This window comes from Podarcis bocagei, assembly GCF_964188305.1.
Source record: "Podarcis bocagei genome assembly, chromosome: 13".
Lineage (NCBI taxonomy): Eukaryota > Metazoa > Chordata > Lepidosauria > Squamata > Lacertidae > Podarcis > Podarcis bocagei.
Genome location: NC_138138.1, coordinates 6,546,334 through 6,567,074, shown reverse-complemented (window position 1 = coordinate 6,567,074; position 20,741 = coordinate 6,546,334). Strand labels below are relative to the sequence as shown.

At 44.9% G+C, this 20,741-nt stretch overlaps 1 protein-coding gene across 16 annotated transcripts in view; it reads left to right on the top strand.

The window, feature by feature from the left end:
• Positions 1-20,741, top strand: part of FHOD3 (formin homology 2 domain containing 3) — a 361,609-nt gene that overhangs the window by 323,213 nt on the left and 17,655 nt on the right. For 13 of the 16 annotated variants that reach the window (XM_081166062.1, XM_081166061.1, XM_081166055.1 and 10 more), the window contains 5 exons: positions 1,574-1,764; positions 2,647-2,839; positions 13,866-13,889; positions 16,437-16,614; positions 19,858-20,019. In XM_081166062.1, the coding sequence (XP_081022188.1) occupies positions 1,574-1,764; positions 2,647-2,839; positions 13,866-13,889; positions 16,437-16,614; positions 19,858-20,019 (748 nt within the window). The remainder of the gene's footprint in view (positions 1-1,573; positions 1,765-2,646; positions 2,840-13,865; positions 13,890-16,436; positions 16,615-19,857; positions 20,020-20,741) is intronic. The other 3 variants (XM_081166054.1, XM_081166057.1, XM_081166051.1) reach the window with 1 other exon arrangement.

Sequence of the window (20,741 nt, the reverse complement as noted above, 5' to 3'; positions counted from 1 at the left end):
GCCGCCTCGGCAGCGGATTCTTGGCAAATAGGAGGTGCAACTGGTCTCCTCCCACCTATGTTCTCAATGTAGATATTTATCCCTCCCCTTGTTCTGATGTGGATCTTCACCATAGAAGCCAACTCCCAATTTCAACACACACACCCCAAGTTGATGGGCATTGCCATTCAAATGGGGTGTGCATGCCCACGTCTTGTGATCAGTTATGTGGGGTGGAGCTTACCTGCCTCCTCGCACACAATATTTTATTCAAGTTGGCACCCCTGATCTTCGCTCACCCCTTCTCTCCTGCCTGGAAGTAGGGGGCACCATTTTGTGGTTTGCCTCAGGTGCCAAAATGACTTGGACCGGCCTTGTTAGGAGCACAGCATAACTGACTCAAAGGTGTTTTCAAATTGGCACGCCAGGTATTCTTGGCCAAAAAGCAAGCAAGGCTCGAAGCCTTCAGGAAATGGTCGGATGGAAAATGAGAAATTTATCCAGTTCTCTAGGTGAGGGAAGCAACAGGGAAGCCAGTCAGGTGGTCATAACAGGAAGAGCCAGACCAAAGGGGGGGGGCACAAGAAACAGCCGTCCAACTGCACTCACATCCATGCAAAACCTGCCTGGATTTCCCAGGTGACTTGCTCAGCAACCAGCCAGGCTTCCAACTGGCCACAAACAACAACTAGGACTGAGGCAATGGAACAAACAGGGCCAGAAAAGTTCAGCCCAGGGGTCCGATTCTTACAGTTTAGTAGCAGCTTCTTGTCTACTGACGCTGGTAGGCAGATTGCAACCACAAGCAGTTAGCAAAACAGGGTGTCCTTGAGCCCTAGTGAACTGTCATATATGACTAGTAGACTGTTTTGTGTCTTGGATCATATAATGTGGACTAGATTTTGTAGGATTTGTATGTGATGGAAAACAAGATGCTTCCTCAGTTAAATTATGAACTAAGAATTTGTTACTGTGTACATATACAGTAGAACCTCGACTTACCACCACCCCTAAAGGTAAAGGGACCCCTGACCATTAGGTCCAGTCGTGACCGACACTGGGGTTGCGGCGCTCATCTCGCTTTGCTGGCTGAGGGAGCAGGCGTACAGCTTCCGGGTCATGTGGCCAGCATGACTAAGCCGCTTCTGGCGAACCAGAGCAGCGCACGGAAACGCCGTTTACCTTCCCGCCGGAGCAGTACCTATTTATCTACTTGCACTTTGACGTGCTTTTGAACTGCTAGGTTGGCAGGAGCAGGGACTGAGCAACGGGAGCTCACCCCATCGCGGGGATTCAAACCACCGAACCACCGCCCCTACCCGCGAACAATTCAACTCACGACTGCGGCAAACCCAGAAGTAAATACCAGGTTTGCCGCAATTCGCACACACACAGAAGCGGCTTCTGCCGTCTGCACATGCGCAGAATGGCACTTCTACCAGCTACCTGGATCAACTCACGAATGGACCTCCGGAACAGATTCCGTACCTGAGTGGAGGTTCCACTGTACACTAATAATTGTATATAGTAATGCTGGTGTGTGTGTGTGTTTAAAAATATATATAAATCTAATAATTTTTTCCCTTCTTGTTAGGTTGACTTTGAACAACTTCGGGACAACTTATGTCAAATGGAGAAACGGTGCAAAGCATCATGGGATCACCTGAAGGCCATAGCAAAGCATGAAATGAAGCCAACTCTAAAGCAAAAGATGTCTGAGTTCCTTAAAGACTGTGCAGAAAGAATAATAATTTTAAAAATTGTCCACAGAAGAATAATTAACAGGTAGAGTACCAGGGAATAGTATGGGTGATGTACCATTGAGAGGTCTCATAAAAAATGATGATATTCTAAGTTGTCTGGGCAAATCTGCTGAGTAGTAGCGAGTTTTTAGCAAAGCTGGGGTGAAGTCATCACAGAGAGAGGCTCATAATTGAGCCTGAGAGAGTCAGCTTGATTTATCCCTGCTGTGTACCTAAGAAGATCCTGTTGCATTCCCAATGACAATTTCAGAAGTGCATCAGAATCTACTTCCTCTTCACCCCCAATGAGCCTCCAAACTCCTCCAATGAGCTCGACCCACTAGTATAAACACTAAATAAAACATCAAATAGTACAAAATCAAATTGAACAATTTCCGCATAAATCATAAGAATGTCTAAAATAGAGATACAACAGCAGCTACCAAAAATCCCCAACCAAAACCCAACATGGTACTCCAGTCCAAGAATCTGTTCAACAGCCGCAGCTTTTGCAGCTGGAGTCAGTCCTGGCCCCTCCCAAACCAGGTGGGGAAAAGGCCTGCGCGGCAGGGAGCAGGTCTTCCAGGACTCACGGCCTAGATAGTCTCTGGCCTCTTCAGCAACTTCAGCTTTTGTAGCTGGAATCAGTCACAGCCCTCCCTCCCAGACCTGGTGGGGAAAGGGTCTGCAAGGAAGGCTGGGAGCAGGTCTTGCAAGAGTTACAGCCAAGATAAATTCATAATTCAAAAGCAGATTATCCACTGCATGCTCCTCTGACCTGCTCTGTCCTATAAACAAAGGCATTTCACCTAGATCACGCCATATGCCCTAAAACACCACCGCTTGCAACAATCCCTGGGGGGTTGAGGGGCTTTCCCTTACTTGTTGGATGAAAGCTACAGATCACTCAATTCTGCTTTTCTAGGTTCCACTCCTTCTTGTTATTTATGGGATACCCACCTTACGCAATCCGCGAAGTCAACATCAATAAGTTCTGCAAAATTATTAGTGAGTTTGCCCTGGAGTATCGCACCACGAGGGAGCGCGTTTTGCAACAGAAGCAGAAGCGAGCCAACCACAGAGAAAGAAACAAAACCAGAGGGAAAATGATCACGGATGTAAGTGGTGAAGTAAAATCTCATTCAGCGAAAGTACGTAGAGTTTTGTTGCCGGCAAATGACATACTATAAGATCCATTATCCAAACTGCTCTCTCTCTCTCATTTCTTCTTCTTCAAGGAACTCTTCTATGAAAGTAGAAGGTTGTGCTGCATAACTCATCCTCTCCAAGCAGCAAAACCTAAAAGAGCTCCTTTAGCCTACTCCTCTCCCAGAATTAGGGTACCATGATCATACATGGACCCACTTAATCAGCACCCAGGCATATGTCATCTCATGGCTGCATCCAGCAGTAAGATCAAGCATGAGCCACAGGATCACACGCCCTCTTACCGGCAGCCCCTGACTTCAGGGGCATACGAAGGGGGGAGGGGGGACGCCCTGGGCACTGCCCTGGGGGGGTGTGGCAAGATGGCCCACTGCCTCCCCCCAGCTGTAGAGCGGTGGAGGGCGCACATGCAGTCAGTGTGGGCACCGCTCGCGCCACGTCCGTATGGGCTGCCACGCCTCTGCAGTCCGTACGGGCTGCCACTCACGCACGGCGTCCATATGGGTGTCTGTACGGGCTGCCACTCACACACAGCAACTGTATGGGCTGCCGCACATGTGCAGTATGTACGGACGCCACGCATGCGTCATCGGGCGGTTCTCCCCGCCCCTCAGCGTCCTGCCTCGGGTGATGGAGAGGGTTCCTCTGGCACTGCCCACAAATGCTGCTTCCCTTACTGGTCTTAGCCATGTTTAGACCGATACCAGTGACATTAACTACTGTTATTGTTGGTGCTGGTGTAACTGACACAAGCCAGCAAGGGGAAGTGGAGCAGGAAAGGGAAGGGGAGGTGCTGGCAAGGCAGGAAGTACATCGACTCGCAGACGCTCCCAGTTTCTTAACAACAAATACAGTGGTACCTTGGGTTACATACACTTCAGGTTACAGATGCTTCAGGTTACAGACTCCACTAACCCAGAAATAGTACCTCAGGTTAAGAAGGATGAGAACATAAATTGTGTTCCGGCGGCACGGCAGCAGTGGGAGGCCCCATTATCTAAAGTGCTGCTTCAGGTTAGGAACAGTTTCAGGTTAAGAACAGACCTCCAGAACAAATTAAGTACTTAACCTGAGGTACCACTGTATCAGGCTGTATCAGGAATAGGAAGGTATTCACACACACGGTGGCACTTCTGTGGTGGAGAACAGAAAATGTCCACCTACACATGGACTGGATTATGGTGCCAGGCAACGGCCATTCAATCTTATATATTCTCTTTCAGTGGAATTCTATTTCCCAAGAACCTAAGCCAGCCAGAGCTGCACTTCCTCAAACTTGACAACACTAACCTCTCTCCTTCAATGTCATAAAACACTAACTAACCACTCGTTAAAGGGTGGTTTCTGATGACTACTTATTATGTCATCTGATAGGAAGTGCCTACAGAGGGTGGTAAATACAGCACAAGATATTATGGGCTGTCCCGTGAATCCGCTGGATGAAATAGCGGAAGATCGTTGCCTCAGGAGAGTGAGGAAAATTCTCAGGGATGATTCACACCCTGGCCAGCACTTTCTTGATCTCCTGCCCTCGGGCAGAAGATATAGAAGCATGATTAGTCGCACCAACAGGGTAAAGAACGGCTTCTATCCGTGGGCTGTTAGGCTGCTGAATGAAAAGATAACAACAGGGCAACTGACTTTCGGGTTTGGTGGGTGTGCGTCAGTAAATGAGGGGAATTAAGACTAAGAGAGCTGAGTGGGGGGGGTGCTTGTGTAATCTCTCTGTATACAAGTTGTACAAGTGACAATAAAGTATTTCAATTTCAACTATATTTACTGATAACCATAAATGCTATTTAAATGTAATGGGGGGGACTGTGCTGGCACCAACCAAACGTTAAGTAGCAGAAGTACAATATTTTGGGGAGGTTGCTTGAACTCAGTGGTACACGAGGTTCACCTCTGAATCAGAATCTGACGTAGGATGGGGAGGCTGGAGAGACATATTTTAAATAACTGATCTCTTATTTCATTTTTATAAACACTACAATTATGATTTTCAGTTTTAATGATTAAAAATAGGTCTGTGCGTTTAGCATTAAGAGTTTTAAGGTTGAAACAAAAATATATATCTATGTGATGCAAGTTCTAATCGGAATTATTAATTTGAGATTGGAATAGATGTTACCTAATAAGGATTGCTAATTGGGCTGCAGCGAATGGGATGCACAGCCTACTTTTATAAAAATAAGATTACTTTTTCTCTGTCAAGTGACCTTTAAAAATCCCCTAGGACTTTTAAATCTTCTTTTAAGTTGATGTGGTTTTATTCAGTCCAAAAAAAGTTTAAAGAAGTGCCAGTACTTAATAAAAGTTTCCAGCTGTCTTCAAAATCCAACTCTGGAGTCTCCATTAGATGTGAATGTTTTGTTGCATATGGAGCTACCTCTATCTGGGCTTTGGCATGGGCAGCACTGCTCTGATTAGCAGCGTGGCCAAAATCTCGGGCAAGCTAAGTAAAAGAATACAATAAAAAAAAAAACACCACTCCAGTATTGTGGATCCAAATGGGCATGGGTTTAAATCACTGCTTCCCTATCATTTGTAGATCTTTCCTGGCAGTGATCTCTCAGACACTGGAAATTTGACTCATATTGAATAACTTTCAAACTGTATTGTTATTACACAAGGATTGTTTTCTTTTAAATCTGGCACCCCATTAAGAAAGTGGACATTCCTCCCCCCCCCAAAAAAAAATAATATTATATACTTTTGGCAAAGCATAGCACTGCACATATTTTAAGTGCAAGGCAGGGGTCAGTGGACAGTCTGTTGCGTGACCAGGCGGCGACAGCAACAGCCCCCGGGGATCATAAGGAAGGAATAAAGACTCTGACAACGTATATTGAATTAAAATTAGGCCATTTATTACACTTCCAAAAGTAGGAAGACCTTGGCTTAGGCCTTGGGCGTGTACCCCTCCCAGCCCCCCAATCGAGGGAAACTGGGGCTCATCAGGGTAAATGGGATATGGGGGTGCTCTGCGAGACGTAAGTGTAGCAGGCAGCCCAGCCCATATCCCCCCACACAGGGTTGTTCACTGACGACCTTTCAGTGTATGGCCCGTGGCACCCATATATATAACCCCTTTAAGTGGGGGACCCTGGAATCACCACCGCAGGGGGGTGAGTCACCACTTCAAGCCCCCCCCCCCATATAAATAAGAAAAGACTAAAGGATTCCATCCAAGGCCATAACCACCCAAGTTGTGATGAATTGCTACGGGGAAGACAAAAACCTGCCAATGTAGGAAAATTTCTTCCCTGTCCTTCAACAGCAACTAGTCAATAACCGCAGCAGCGCCAGCTAAACAGGAATAAAAAGTTAACCTGCAAACAAGAAACATTAAACAAAGGGAGGGTGGGGAGGGTGAATCTTCAGAGCTGACTGCCTGGTTATCGTCGGCTCCACCCCCTATTTAAAAATGGGGCTGGCCCCATATAAATAAGAAACTGGATTACTGAGGCTGGGCGTGAGCCTCCCAAAATTAACACTGAGAGGCAAGCCAGCCCCTGTTTGCCCTTAAGCTCCCTGGGAACTGTAGCACCATGTGCAATCCCGCAAAGGGCACCCACAGTGTAAAGTGTGAGTGCTCATTATCTTCAGAACCTTCTGCATTCATGAGACATGCTTATTCATAATCTCTTTATACATTTTATATATGTATTATAGGTGTGTGTGTGTGTGTGTGCACATAAATATGCAAGTATGTATGTATCATATAAGTGCCGTAACGGCTCCATCAGCAGAGGATATTGGTTCATGCTTTGAACAAACGGCAATTGGCTTTTCCATGGATTGCCATTTGTTCCGATTTAGCGCTAAAGAGCGAGTTTTCCAGGGGAAGGTGGCGAGGCAAAGGCAAAACCACTCTGCCTAGCGGAAGGAGAGCATGAAATCAGGCAAGGCAGAAAATGAATGGGAAGCAACTTGTTAGATCCCTTAATTACTGTTACGACTTTAAGTATTATTGGCTAGTAGAAAAGAGTCCCAGGGAAAAATATTCATTCTGTTTCAAGGAGATAGTCTTTTAGCCTTAATAAAATAAGCAAGCTGGTGGAATTATCTCATGTGTGGGATGTAAAGGTGCAGTCAACATTCGGACAGAGGCCTCCATGTTCTAACTGGTTGCTGTGACAACCAGTTTATCGGTTGCTGGTAGTTTTGAAAGATAACTGCTCAGTTTCAGTCACCTCAGGACCAACTTCCCTCTGGTATAGTTTATTTGCTTGCTATGTAACCTAAGCCTGCCTTCAGGTACAGTTCTGTAAACCTGAATGAATCTGAGAGTGAAATAGTTTATATTAACATGAATCAGATTTGTGTGTGTATTCTTTAAGAGGTATTCAAAGGGATTTTTAACCAGGAAGGAATCTTTATTAGTAGAACTCAGACAAGTCAGCAACAAGCTGATCACTGCATAAACTTATAAAGGGGACTGTTTAACTCTGCTAAAGTAAACCTTGCCACATCATGGACAAATACAGTGGTACCTCAGTTTAAGAACAGCCCTGTTTGCAAACTATTTGGTTTACGAACTCCGCAAAACCAGAAGTGGTGTCCCGATTTGCAAACTTTACCTTGGTGTAAGAACGGAAGCCTAACGGTGGATGGGCACCAGCGGCAGGAGGCCTCATTAGGGAAAGCACGCCTCGGTTTAAGAACAGCTTCAGTTTAAGAATGGACTTCCGGAACGGATTAAGTTGATAAACCAAAGTACCATTGTAACCTGTAATGTTGTTCCCCCAAGGAGACACTCGATTTGGGACGTTACTGCCATTGTGCTCCAATCTTTTCTTTTTTAATGAATCATACCAAAAATCCTGTTTAAACTTCTAATAAAAGGTCTCTGGTGTGAGCCAGATAGGCAGAGGGAATGGTTTATAATTTATAACCTCACCAGGAGTATCAAAGATCTCAGTGGGATACAGTGCATCACACTTATTTCTGTTTACACGTGTTTGCATCACTCCCACAGATGTAAATTGAGATTGCCTAGTCCAATCTGGCAGTTCCCTGACCTCCTGAGGAAAATAATGTGCAGCCAAAATAGAAATGTTGTCTTTAAAATTGATGGTTGGGTCAAAAAAAACATTTGTCTATACTTCAGCATTTCTGTATCTGTGACACAGTATATATCCAGTCTGTCATTAGAAAATTTCGGTATTTCTATTATATGCCAGGTGCCATAAGAAAGCGGCAGAGATAGCACAAGATAGTACGCACCCCGGAAATTATCTCTTTCAGCTTCTGCCTTCTCCATCTTGCCCAAATCTTGCAGGATAAGGATTCCCACACGACCCTGAAAGTGGCTAGGTTCCTAGTCGCTGTCCTCTCCCAAAAGCGACGCCAAGGAGCGCTACAAGCTAATTAAGGCGTAGCATGCCTTTCCATCTTATAGTATTTTATTGTTATAGCGGTGTTTTAGCGACTGTTTTTTTTTCCTTTCTTTTTTTTTCTTTTCCCCCACGGCACAAGCTGTCACTTATGTGTTGTTTTTACCTGTATGGGCCTATGGCCGCAATAAATATTATCTAATATTATCTAGCTTCTGCCTTCTGGAAGAAGGTATAGGGTTATAAAGGCCAAGACTAGCCGCCTGAGAAACAGTTTCTATGCAAATGCAATTCTGGTTCTAAACGCAGCATAAGGGGTTTCTACAGTATAGTGTATTTTAAAATAGGGTTTTAGAGTTTTTAGGGGGTTTTATGTAGTTTTTATGTAGCTTTATGTAGTTTTGTGGTAGTTTTATGTAGTTTTTATGTAGTTTTGCAATTTCATTGTCCTGCATGGGACACTGACAATAAAGACAATAAAGATATATTATAATCTGAAAAGATAGGAAGCTTTTCCTGAAATTCTGTCTAAATCTGCCTCCCTTTCTTCAGATAATCCCTTTTTGTCTTGAGAACTATGGCAAAAAGAATACTACTTTTCTCTTCTTTGTGTCCAGCATTTTTGCACTAGACCAGATTGAGGTTAGCATAGAGAAAGTTTTTTTTAATATCAGGATGTCACAAGAATCCCCATTCAAGATATATCTGGACAAAAGTCATAACGCAGGAAGGATGTATGCCCATGTCTACTTTATGATATGTTTAATCCATGTGGCAGTTACATTAAAGATCAGAATTACAAATGAAAATTGTAATATGGAAAGCATATTACTAAGAAATAGTGTCTGGAGTTTGCCTTTTTCCTCCTCCCTCCAAAGTCCGTTTCCTTGTGTCATGCCTTTCACATTATAAGTTTCAAGATGGGGACTGTCTTGTTACTATTCTGGGAGTGTTTCTCAGCTGAAGAGTGGATTAAGAATGTTTTAAATAAACGTATCTAACCAAACAATAATGCAATATTAGAAACAAATATGCCACACTACAATCCACAATCCTTTTTTTTTAAATCAAGCATCCCCATTCATTTTGAAGGATTTACTTGTGACCCACTCCATCCCAAAGGTATCATGTGACTGGCATTAATATTTACATTCACTTTGCCACCATTTAGTCAATAAATAGCAAATGGCCGTTGAAGCACACAAAGTCCCAACAACAGTACAGACCTTGTATGGTTTAAATCTCTTGACAGGACGTACAGATGATTAGAAGTACAAATATTTTACCTGTCCCCGAATGACCTTTTAGATTTCTGCCATTAATGCTAGGGGGTTACTTATATAGTATTGTTTTCTGGAGGGATATATTTTTACTGGCAATGAATTAGCTTGCCATAATGAGAATAAGCAATTGGAGAATACCTACAGAGGTTCCGTTGGATAAAGGCTGGCTATCTTTCAGTGTCGCTAGGCCCAAAGCAAAACAAACAGCTCCCTCGTGGAACAAAACATACCCTTAAAAAGCAATGCTAGCCTGCTGTCGTCCGTCTCTCCCACAGCTAATCTTTCTTGCATTGAGTGTGCCGAAAACACCATGAAAGACAAAACAAACGAGTCCTTCATTTTTCAATTGCGAATGTCTCTGGAACAAAGAAGTGAAAAGAAATGGATGGATTCAGATAAAATAATATCTGAGAAAGGTTTTTTGTTAATCATTGGGCGCAATTCAACTAAAGTTAGACATAACTGATGGCCAAACTAGATGCGATATAAGAGACATTAAGTGTTTCCCATCTCCCCCCCCCCTTAATTTTTTTTTTTTTTTACTTTGCTGTAGCCATAGGGTGGACAATCCACATCTTATTGCAACAGTGCCACAGTGCAAGGGATCTTTTAACCACCCCCTTTGGGCTAATTTCACAGTCAAAACAGATCAAAGCTGCTTGGGGGGAGAGACTGCCCAGGGGTGAAGAGAGGCATAAATACAAGATGGGGGACACCTGGCTTGAGAGCAGTACATGTGAAAAGGATCTAGGAGTCTTGGTTGACCACAAACTTGACATGAGCCAACAGTGTGACGTGGCAGCTAAAAAAGCCAATGCAATTCTGGGCCTCATCAATAGGAGTATGGCATCTAGATCAAGGGAAGTAATAGTGCCACTGTATTCTGCTCTGGTCAGACCTCACCTGGAGTACTGTGTCCAGTTCTGGGCACCACAGTTCAAGAAGGACACTGACAAACTGGAACGTGTCCAGAGGAGGGCAACCAAAATGGTCAAAGGCCTGGAAACGATGCCTTATGAGGAACGGCTAAGGGAGCTGGCATGTTTAGCCTGGAGAAGAGGAGGTTAAGGGGTGATATGATAGCCATGTTCAAATATATAAAAGGATGTCACATAGAGGAGGGAGAAAGGTTGTTTTCTGCTGCTCCAGAGAAGCGGACACGGAGTAATGGATCCAAACTACAAGAAAGAAGATTCCACCTAAACATTAGGAAGAACTTCCTGACAGTAAGAGCTGTTCGACAGTGGAATTTGCTGCCAAGGAGTGTGGTGGAGTCTCCTACTTTGGAGGTCTTTAAGCAGAGGCTTGACAACCATGTCAGGAGTGCTCTGATGGTGTTTCCTGCTTGGCAGGGGGTTGGACTCGATGGCCTTTGTGGTCTCTTCCAACTCTATGATTCTATTCTATTCTATTCTATTCTATTCTATTCTATTCTATGTGAATGTTGCAGCACCAGGCCACTGCCTCCATCAAACTTGGAGCCCTCTGCTGCGGCAGTAAAAGCGTGAAGATCTGTAAGGTGCAGGACCAGTTTCCTCTGCCAACTGCCATGGTTACAAGTGACCCAGAAGCGCCTCCATCCCCCACTGCCCTGCAGTTGGATGCAGTTGCAGCCCATTGCTGCCTTTTATCCCAGGGCGGCCATGACGATAGGACCCAACTACCGGTCCTTTGCACAGAGGGTGCCGGCAGGCCCTTGCCGCTGAACCAGGCTACTATGTCTTGGCTGTTCATCAGAAGAAAGAACTGCTACTTCTCAAGTGCGCACTAAGACACCAACAAGTGGGTTGTCACCCTCCACTCGCTTAAAGAGGCAGAAAAATGTCATCACTCCAGCCTGATTCTTGCTGCATCCCTTCCTTTGGACGAGCAGTTCATGTTTCTGCCCTGCTTGAATCGCTATGATTCTATTATCTATACTATTTGTATCGCCTTCCACAATACAAACTGGGCATCACATAATGAGGTCCTAACACTTATTAGGGAGTATTAAACACAGTGGAACTTAAGGTAAAGGTAAAGAGACCCCTGACCGTTAGGTCCAGCCGCGTACGACGCTTTATTGGCCGAGGGAGCCAGCGTACAGCTTCCAGGTCATGTGGCCAGCATGACAAAGCCGCTTCTGGTGAACCAGAGCAGTGCACGGAAACGCTGTTTACCTACCCTCCGGAGCAGTACCTATTTATCTGCTTGCACTGGTGTGCTTTCGAACTGCTAGGTTGGCAGGAACAGGGACTGAGCAACGGGAGCTCACCCTGTCGCGGGGATTCAAACCGCCAACCTTCTGATCAGCAAGCCCTAGGCTCTGTGGTTTAGACCACAGCGCCACCCTTATTAGGTGCTAACACTTATTAGGGAGTATTGAACACAGTGGAACTTTCTTCTTTGTAAACATCCGTAGGGTTTACGGACACTCCAGCAGAGAGAAGCAGAGCCAGAACAGCACAAAGCCAGTCAGATAACTCTCCTTTGTGGGAGGTAGTTAAGGTAGTCAAGTATTTTGCAGGCTTTGCCCTAGATCAAGATGTTAGAGAAACTGTCCCATCACCCTTTAATGTGCCTCAGATTAAATTCTCACCGCAGTGTCTCAGTTTTGACCCATTGTATCAAGAAAGGCGATCAGCGATCAAGAATTGATGCTTTTGAATTCTGGTGCTGGAGGAGACTCTTGAGAGTCCCATGGACTGCAAGAGGATCAAACCTCTCTGTTCTTAAGGAAATCAGCCCTGAGTGCTCACTGGAAGGACAGATCCTGAAGCTGAGGCTCCAGTACTTTGGCCACCTCATGAGAAGAGAAGACTCCCTGGAAAAGGCCCTGATGTTGGGAAAGATGGAGGGCACAAGGAGAAGGGGACAACGGAGGACGAGATGGTTGGACAGTGTTCTCGGAGCTACCAGCATGAGTTTGACCAAACTGCGGGAGGCAGTGGAAGACAGGAAGGCCTGGCATGCTCTGGTCCAGGGGGTCACAAAGAGTCGGACACGACTAAATGGCTAAACAACAACAATCAAGAAAGGCTTTGACCTAAAATCCTCAGATTCCTCCTCATCATCATCATGGGCACCAGAGATTTCCACATCTGTGTTTTGACCAGTGGTTGTGCATCCCAGTAGAACATTCCTTGAGGGCTGAATGTCATGCTAAGTCCCTCACACGGAGTTGCATCGCCATGACAGCAGCTCCCACAGAAGCTTTTACCATCTGATTCCCACGCCACACTTTTCTACCAGTGGCATGAATATTCTCCACACAATCTGCATGTTGAAAGATATTCTGCAATCACTGACACACAGCATTTCCTAAATATTTTCATTTGATAGCTTTAACAAGAGACGGTCCCCATTAGATGAGTTTTGCTTAGATTCCAGCATTTTCTCCTGCTTTCTGCAGTCCCTTATGGTGGAACTCTTATTATTTCAAAGAGAAGGCTAGAGAGCCACTTTCTTAAATGGTAACTTGCTATGTGGAAGTGATTTTTATGTGAGATCGCTTTCACACAGGCAGTTCTTCATGTAAAAAATAGAAGGTATATTCAGGGTTGTGCTAACTCGGTGACTAAATGTTTGAGTCTGCAAGACTCAAGGCTAGTAGCAGTAGTTGGTTTTTGCTTTCTGTTGCAGAGTAGCTTGTTTTCTTGAGTTCTTTGGAGTTCTTTCTCTCTTTGCAATTATGTGTGATGTGATTATGGCTGGATCTAGAAACATAAAAAATGTGTTTCAGTTAAAAGCATTGTAAATTTAAACAGGGAAAACAGGTAGAGAAAAATGGGACTCCTGGTGGCACAATGTTATATTGCACATACAGTGCATATAAATCATTTTTTCTTTACCAGTCTAGCTGGTTACTTCCAGTCTCTGCTGGTGAAATATTGAACTATTTGGACTAATACTGGCCCAGGGGCTGGGTGTGAAAGGCTGATGAATAGATGGTTGGTTGTGCCTTGATGACCTTCTGGTCTGCTGACCCTACGTTTCCAAGAGGTGGCACTTAGCTGATATCATAGTGGGAAAGTTTTTAAAGAGATTTCTAGGAGAAACTGAGATAGCTGTAGCCATGAGTCCTTACAGAAAAGCAAGCATGCCAAGAGTTACATTGTGCTCAGAGCTCTCTATCCATCAAACCTTCAGGTCAACTTCTAACCACCCAAATCTGACGTGACTATTCCTGGCAAAGGAACTGCCTGCTTTTTCCATGTAGAGGATTTATGGTGCCACGATAAGATATATGTTCTCATTTTGCCTCTGCCATGTCAATGCTTAAACAGCCCCACAATTGTTCATGTTTTGTCAGTACTGTACTTCCTAAATGCTGCTTTCTGTCCTTTTCTGCCCTGTCCTTTGCCTCCCTCTGGTAGACTGATGAAGAAGATGACACTGAGGTATGGTTCTGTGAAAAGAGCATGCCCTCTCCAGGCCCTCTGTGTGCTGTGAGATCTGCTAACAACAAAAACAGTCTTTCATTATCATGCATCAAATATTCCATAACCCTCTAAATATCCGTACTATCTTTAACATGAGATATTTAGACCGCAGTGTGTTTGGTTTATAGTCCACCGTATGCAGTTTTTCATAATGGCATTGATAAAAGAGCATGGCAGTGGTGCAGCTCAAGTCCAGGGTTGCGCAGCTCAAAAGCCCTGCAAACATCCATCCAGATTGTGGCAGATGATGGGGACAGGGGCATGCCAAAGCCCAATGGGGCTTGTTAATTCAGGATTCTAGCTGTGGCTAGTGCATACCTTTCTTTCATTCTTTCTTTCTTTCTTACCTCCTTTTTCCCTGAGAAGGGATCCAATATGGCTTACAGATAAAACAAGAACAGCTAAAAACATTGGGGAGGGAAACAAAAATAAAAAGCCATTACACAATAAAAGAATTTAAACATGTGTGTGTGTGTGTGTGTGTGTGTGTGTGTGTGTGTAAAAGGTAAAGGTAAAGGTAAAGGACCCCTGGATGGTTAAGTCCAGTCAAAGGTGACTATGGGGTTGCAGCACTCATCTTGCTTTCAGTCCAAGGGAGCCGGCATTTGTCCACAGACAGTTTTCCGCTATTGGCGCATGGAGGACCGTGATGAGTGCCAGAGCACATGGAAATGCCATTTACCTTCCCGCTGCAGCAGTACCTATTCATCTACTTGCACTGGTGTGCTTTCGAACAGCTAGGTTGGCAGAAGCTGGGACAGAGCAACATGAGCTCACCCCGTCACGGGGATTCGAACCGCTGACCTTCCGATCAGCAAGCCCAAGAGGCTCAGTGGTTTAGACCACAGCGCCACCCGCATCCCTCTGTATGATCTACTAAAAACATACCAGCACAATAAAAGCAGCACAACACCATCCCTTTCATTAAAAGCAGTCTGTCCCCCAAAGCCTGTTGGGACAAGAAGGTCTTACTTAACCTGCTGGCGGAAAGACAACAAGGAAGGAGCTAGTCTAAGTCTGGGAGCAGCCACCGAGAAGGGCCAGGCAACTTCAGCAGAAGGGAAGGGTGCCTTTTTGACAGACTTGTCGAAAACAGGGAAATCTTCAACTAAACATCCACAAGTAAACTCCTTCACACCTAGCTAGCCTATCAGAGCACATGTTGCCACTGCAGTGTTGCTGTGCAACACCTTCAACCACCATCCTGCTTGGCTAATTGACTTTCTAGCAACAGCGTTAACCCTTAGTTACACACTGAATGATTGCTGCTGCTGCACTTCAAACCATAATTGCATTGACAAGAGCGAGCAATCAGAATAAGTAGCATTGTTAAAAAGAGTCTCCTTCTAATTTCCTCCAGTTCATCTAATTGATTTTTATTTTTATTTTTGTAACCTAAGATGCTAGGGAACTTGGGAGACAAAAACCACCCAAGTTGCCTAGCATCCTGGGTTAGAATAAAATGCATTGTTGCCAGTCCAGGGCACTGTGGCCTTCAGCTGGGTGAAAACACACAAAGCAGGGCAGATAGAAGCCAGCAGAAAGAAGAAAAAGCAACTCCACTCACCATCAGACTCCAAAAGAATTTTTTAAAAAATTAATACAGAGCTGTGACAGGAAGAAAGAAAGAAAGAAAGAAAGAAAGAAAGAAAGAAAGAAAGAAAGAAAGCACCATTCACTTGAGTTTGTGCTCTTTATTAGCAGGTGTAATATGATTACTGGGACCAAGAGAAGAGAAATGAATTAATTAATTATAATTGTATGGACTATTACTTTTTTACCTTTGAATCCATACCAGAGATACTCCAAAAAGGAGAGGGAGTGAGAGAAACTGGATTGAGGGAAAGTGTGGAAATTCCGTGATTTGTACTTCATAAGGACAATAGAGAATTAACGGAGGCACTGGAAGCTTGCTTACCACATTAAACATCTGTAGGGTTGAGCCAGCAGAAGCAGCCTAAACCACTGGCAAAAGCCTTCTGAAAAGGCTAAGTCTTCCTTGAGATTTCAGAGCAAACGCCCAGTGCCAGGTGGGCCTCCACAAAGTTGGCTCAACTGCTGTCAATAGAGACTTCCATCAAACTTCAGTTGGTAAAGGCACTTAGAGCAGAAACTCAGATGTTGAACAAAACTCACACAGGTGAAGATGGCATGGGTGTCTGCAGAAATTTTTCAGGGTAGGGTGAGGAATGTAGACACAGTACTCCAAATTAACAAACACGGTTCACATCAGGATGAGAGGTCTGCCATTTCGGGTACATCGCATGACTTAACTAATTGGTGTTGATTTTAAAATAATAATAATAATTGCTAAACTCTGCATTTTGCTGCCTGTAAAATATGAGTATGAATTATGCACTCCCTGTGGTGGAAACGGAAGGATTATTGTCCGTTTGCTAGAACTGCAGCCAGAGTAAGAGAACGTCTTTGAAGGACTGATTTCTTATATTAACTAATGTTGTGTGATTTTATAAATTAAAACTGGTGGGGAAATTCTTTCCACAGACTGGGAAATTCTGTAGCAGCAGCAGCTCTCCTCCACCTCAGAACCAACCGCAGGGGCTACAATATGCAGAAGATGCAGTGGAACATGAGAATATGAAGGCCGTCCTGAAGACTTCCTCGCCAAGTGGGGAGAACACCACCGTGCTAGGAGTGCGCACTCGAAGTCGGGCAAGTCGAGGTGAATACTTTGGTTTTGTTTGGGATACTGGGGCCATATGTTACTGTTTCCTACTATTATTCCTGCTGGAGCGTGCTGGTCCGGGGGGGGGGGGTTACCGTGCGGCGTGGTCTGAGTCCGGTCCTAGGTCAAGGGCATGGAGGCTGTCCGTCAGGGGCGAAGCGAGGTCCAAAGCGAGGAGTTGGGCGTGGTCAGGAACTCTGGCAGGAGAGCAGGTCAGGGTGCCGGCAGGAACAGGTTACCAACGATGTTGCTCCCGCAACCTGGGACTGGGCTGACTGGCTTTTATCTGCCCCAAGGCATAGGGTGGCCCCGGTTCACAGGTGACTCGCCTCTTCTGGCCTGAAGGCGAGCACTCCTCCTGCGAGAACTTAGTTCCCTCCGCCTCTCTGCCCTGAGCCTCTGCAGCTCCAGAGAGGCTGGAGGGTTACTGGACCCACAGGCAGCTTCACCTTCCCCTGACAGGGCTGGGAGAGGCAAACCTGCAGGCAATGGGTCCTTGATCACCTCCAGAGCCAGAGCGGATTCATCTGGTGTCTGCTCCTGAGGATCCAGCACAGGTGAGGGCCCTTCAGGTTCAAGCCCCAGCCCCGGCTCAGCCGGCCTTGGAGGCGGGGACTCCTGTGCAGGCCCGGATTCCTCAGGTTCAGCCTCTGAATCCGATTCCCAGGCCATCACACGGAGGCTCATATTTGAGAAACATAAGATATGCTGTGTAAAGTTTATTGAGAAAATCTATAGAAAGCTATTGCTGTCGCCCTCTGAGGAAAGTAGATATGAGTCAATAAAGCTTCAAGGCTAGGAGATCCATTGTCAGATTTCCTCGAATAACAGCTTTCTTGGGCAAGTACTATCACACAGACACAAACACACACACACCATATCATTCCTGGGTGAATACTCCCTTCCCTGCTACAAATAAAATATTCCTTGCTATTTGACTTGTGTGGTGCAAAACATAGTATGTTTCACCCAATGAGGCTGCTTGGAGGAAGTTAGTCCATGGGATTTTCTAGTCCATGGGATTTATAGGAAGAGGGCAGGGCCAGCCCATCCATGAGGCAGGCTGAGGCAGCTGCCTCAGATGGTGGAATTCAAGGGGCGGGGCCCCTGCAGGCACCCTGCGCGCCCACTGGAGAAGTGAGGAGAAGCAGCAGTGGCTTCCTGGTTCTGGCACGATCTCACAGGGCTCCCACGAGATATTGCTTGAAGTCGTCCCAGCCGCCAACACCACTTTCTCCCATGAGGAGAAGCAAAACGGGATGAGACACCCCTGGAAAAGCAAGTGTGCACATCCAGTCAAAGGTCTTTGTGGGAGGTCCCCATTGTGGAGATTGTCATTTCTTCAGAGGGTGCTGTCTTGAGGATTTCTCTGTTTGGGGGCTCCATATTGGGGTCCAAGGTCTAACCACTCTGAAGCTTGAGTCACTGGCTCTCTCAATCCAGTTGTCTCTTCCCGCTCTTTGTCATGGTCCTCTCCTCTGTTCAAAGTTGGGTTCATGACCCAAGAATTTATATTGTGTGGCTGCCCTGGGATCTGTTGGAATGAAGGCTGGGATATTAAGTAGCCTGCCATAAATAAACCATCTGCTTTCAACTTCAAGGAGTAATTTCCATTGAGGAAGGATTAACTCCCCACCCCCAGTGAGCTGCAATCCTGATAAACATCTCCTCCTCTGGCTGCTATTAAACATTTGAAAAGCAGTGGTAGATCCAATCAAGAAACTTGTCTCATTAGGTTTAGCTCCGTTACGCCCGAGATCCCAAACCAGACCCAGGAAAAGAAGCCACAAATCTCCATTCAGCTGCACATGTAGACGGACTCACTTTCCAATTTGGTTTGGTGTGCCATGACTAAATCCACTCAAGAATGATTTGTGATATTCATACAAAAATGAAAAGATCTCCCAAATAGTTATTTTAATTATAACCAAATATCCACATGAGTTTCCACTAAAGCGTTTCAACGTATTGGGTAGCTGCTTCAAGCATTCTGGGCCTTTTATAATGCCAACCAACAAAGATGAGATCATGATCCTGCTTGTAATTTGAGTGAAGTATTACAGGAATCTTGAAGCCATGAGGAAATTCTTAACATCAGATGCTATTTTCAAAACCCAAAGCCAATTTAGAAGAGGACTGTCAACAGTCTTTGTTGCTGATACATCCATCCATTTCTGTTTCACATTTTCACTGCCAAATAATGGTTTTGAAATTCAAATGAGGGAGCACATCACACTAAGCCAAACCATGTCTCGGCACACACCCGCTTGCTCTCGAGGAGACCAAGATTTGGATTAGCATGTGAGCTGAATCTGAGATTTTGGTTGAAGTCTCTTTTCCTTAACTATGATCTATATAACCTTTGCATCATTGTTAAAGGTCATGGTTTAACAGGAGAGAACATAATCTTGGTCCCAGATTTGGTCAACACATTCAGTCAAGCCTTGCCTAGGAGCTGTCCTGTGCTGACCTGAGAAGTGGGCCTGAGCTCCTTGCTAGGAGCTGGTATCTTCATGCAGCCATTCTGAGCCAAAGTATGGCTTGTGTGATGTGCGAACCACACTCTTGCTGTGTGGTGCAGACTAGCCACAGAGAGAAAGAGAAATAATTGTGGGGAAAGTTGCCGCTTTGTGTGACCATTGCTTGTTACAAAACAATCCCAGAAATTCAGTGGCTTGTGCTCAGTGGGCTCTGTCTTTCTGAAAGCTCACCATTACAGGTATATTCCTGCTTAAATCTTTATCCAGTTATATCCTATTCAATTGTAGCAGGATAAATGGAGAACACAAATGTTGTGTGTGTAGCAGAGATTCATAATACAATCATGGGTATACCTGAAAAAAACCATACCTGTGGTTTGTGAGTTCACATTTGTACTCCCATCATTTCCCAGCTGTTGTTCCCTCTTCAACTTCTAATACTGTGCACACTGGTTTACTTACATAAATTACAGTTTAAAAACCTTTTGCGTGATGGTGCTCCTGGCTAAGCCCCGAACCAAATTATTATGTGGCATAGAACCAACCTGATGAACTATTACTCTCATTTGACCTAGTTCTAGGCAGTTTTCTGGTGCTCTGCAAAGTTCGACAAGGCATTTCACAGACCAGAGGTTAGTGAAACAGAACCTGAATCTTGGTGGCCGGTATTATAAAATATTAGGACATGCTCTTACTTGTCGAAACCGTCAGAACAACGTGGAATATAAAATCATGGCGTGTTGCCAATTCCATTTTCCAGGTCGTGTTGGCTCGTGGAACGCTGGCAATGATGACTCACCTAACGCTACGGATGATGCAGCAGACGAGATCATGGATCGCATTGTCAAGTCTGCCACACAAGTGCCAAGTCAGCGAGCAGTGCCTAGAGAAAGGAAGCGGTCAAGAGCAAACAGGAAGTCATGTAAGTACACCTGATGAACCAGTAAGGAGAATTGATTGTCCTTTTTGTTTTGTTTATGGACGTGTACACAGGTGCGTTGCATATGCTGTAGAAAAGATCTCTTGGAAGCCAAAAGTACAGGAGGACAGAAGTCACGTGCTCCCTTGAGCTGCTGATTTTAGAAGGCTGCTGGGGTGGAGGGGTTGGCTACAATTGCAAAGAGTCAAGGAGTGAGACATGTGGATTTCATTAAGGGTCCTCCAACTTTGTCGCCCATGGTTTGACTACTGCATTTATATGATAGTTGAATGAATGTTGTTTTTTAAACTGTCACAGGCATGTCTGTATGCAAGGTCAAGATAAGACCTTTTATTCAGACAGAACTCTATGACAACTGAAGAAGTCTTCATATTAGCATTCAAACTAAGAATCAAAAAATTCATTGCCCAGACCCTGCTGCCCCCTGTCCAAGTGCAGAGTTCCATGCATACAGTAGACAAACCCTGAGACTGGCAGCTCCATAGAGCAGAATTCTTATTTTTTATCCAGGCCTAAGTAGCATAAGACAGTTGTGTGTCCCCATACTGCAGTGTCCTCACAAGTCAATAGGGCATCTGCTCTGAAGCACACTCAAATTTGCACCAGCTTAGGCTCCGCGTTAGAAGAAAGGTGGAAATACAACCGTAAGAAAATAAAAATAAAATAAAAAACACATGTGAAGTGTTTATCGTCCTGTATTGTTG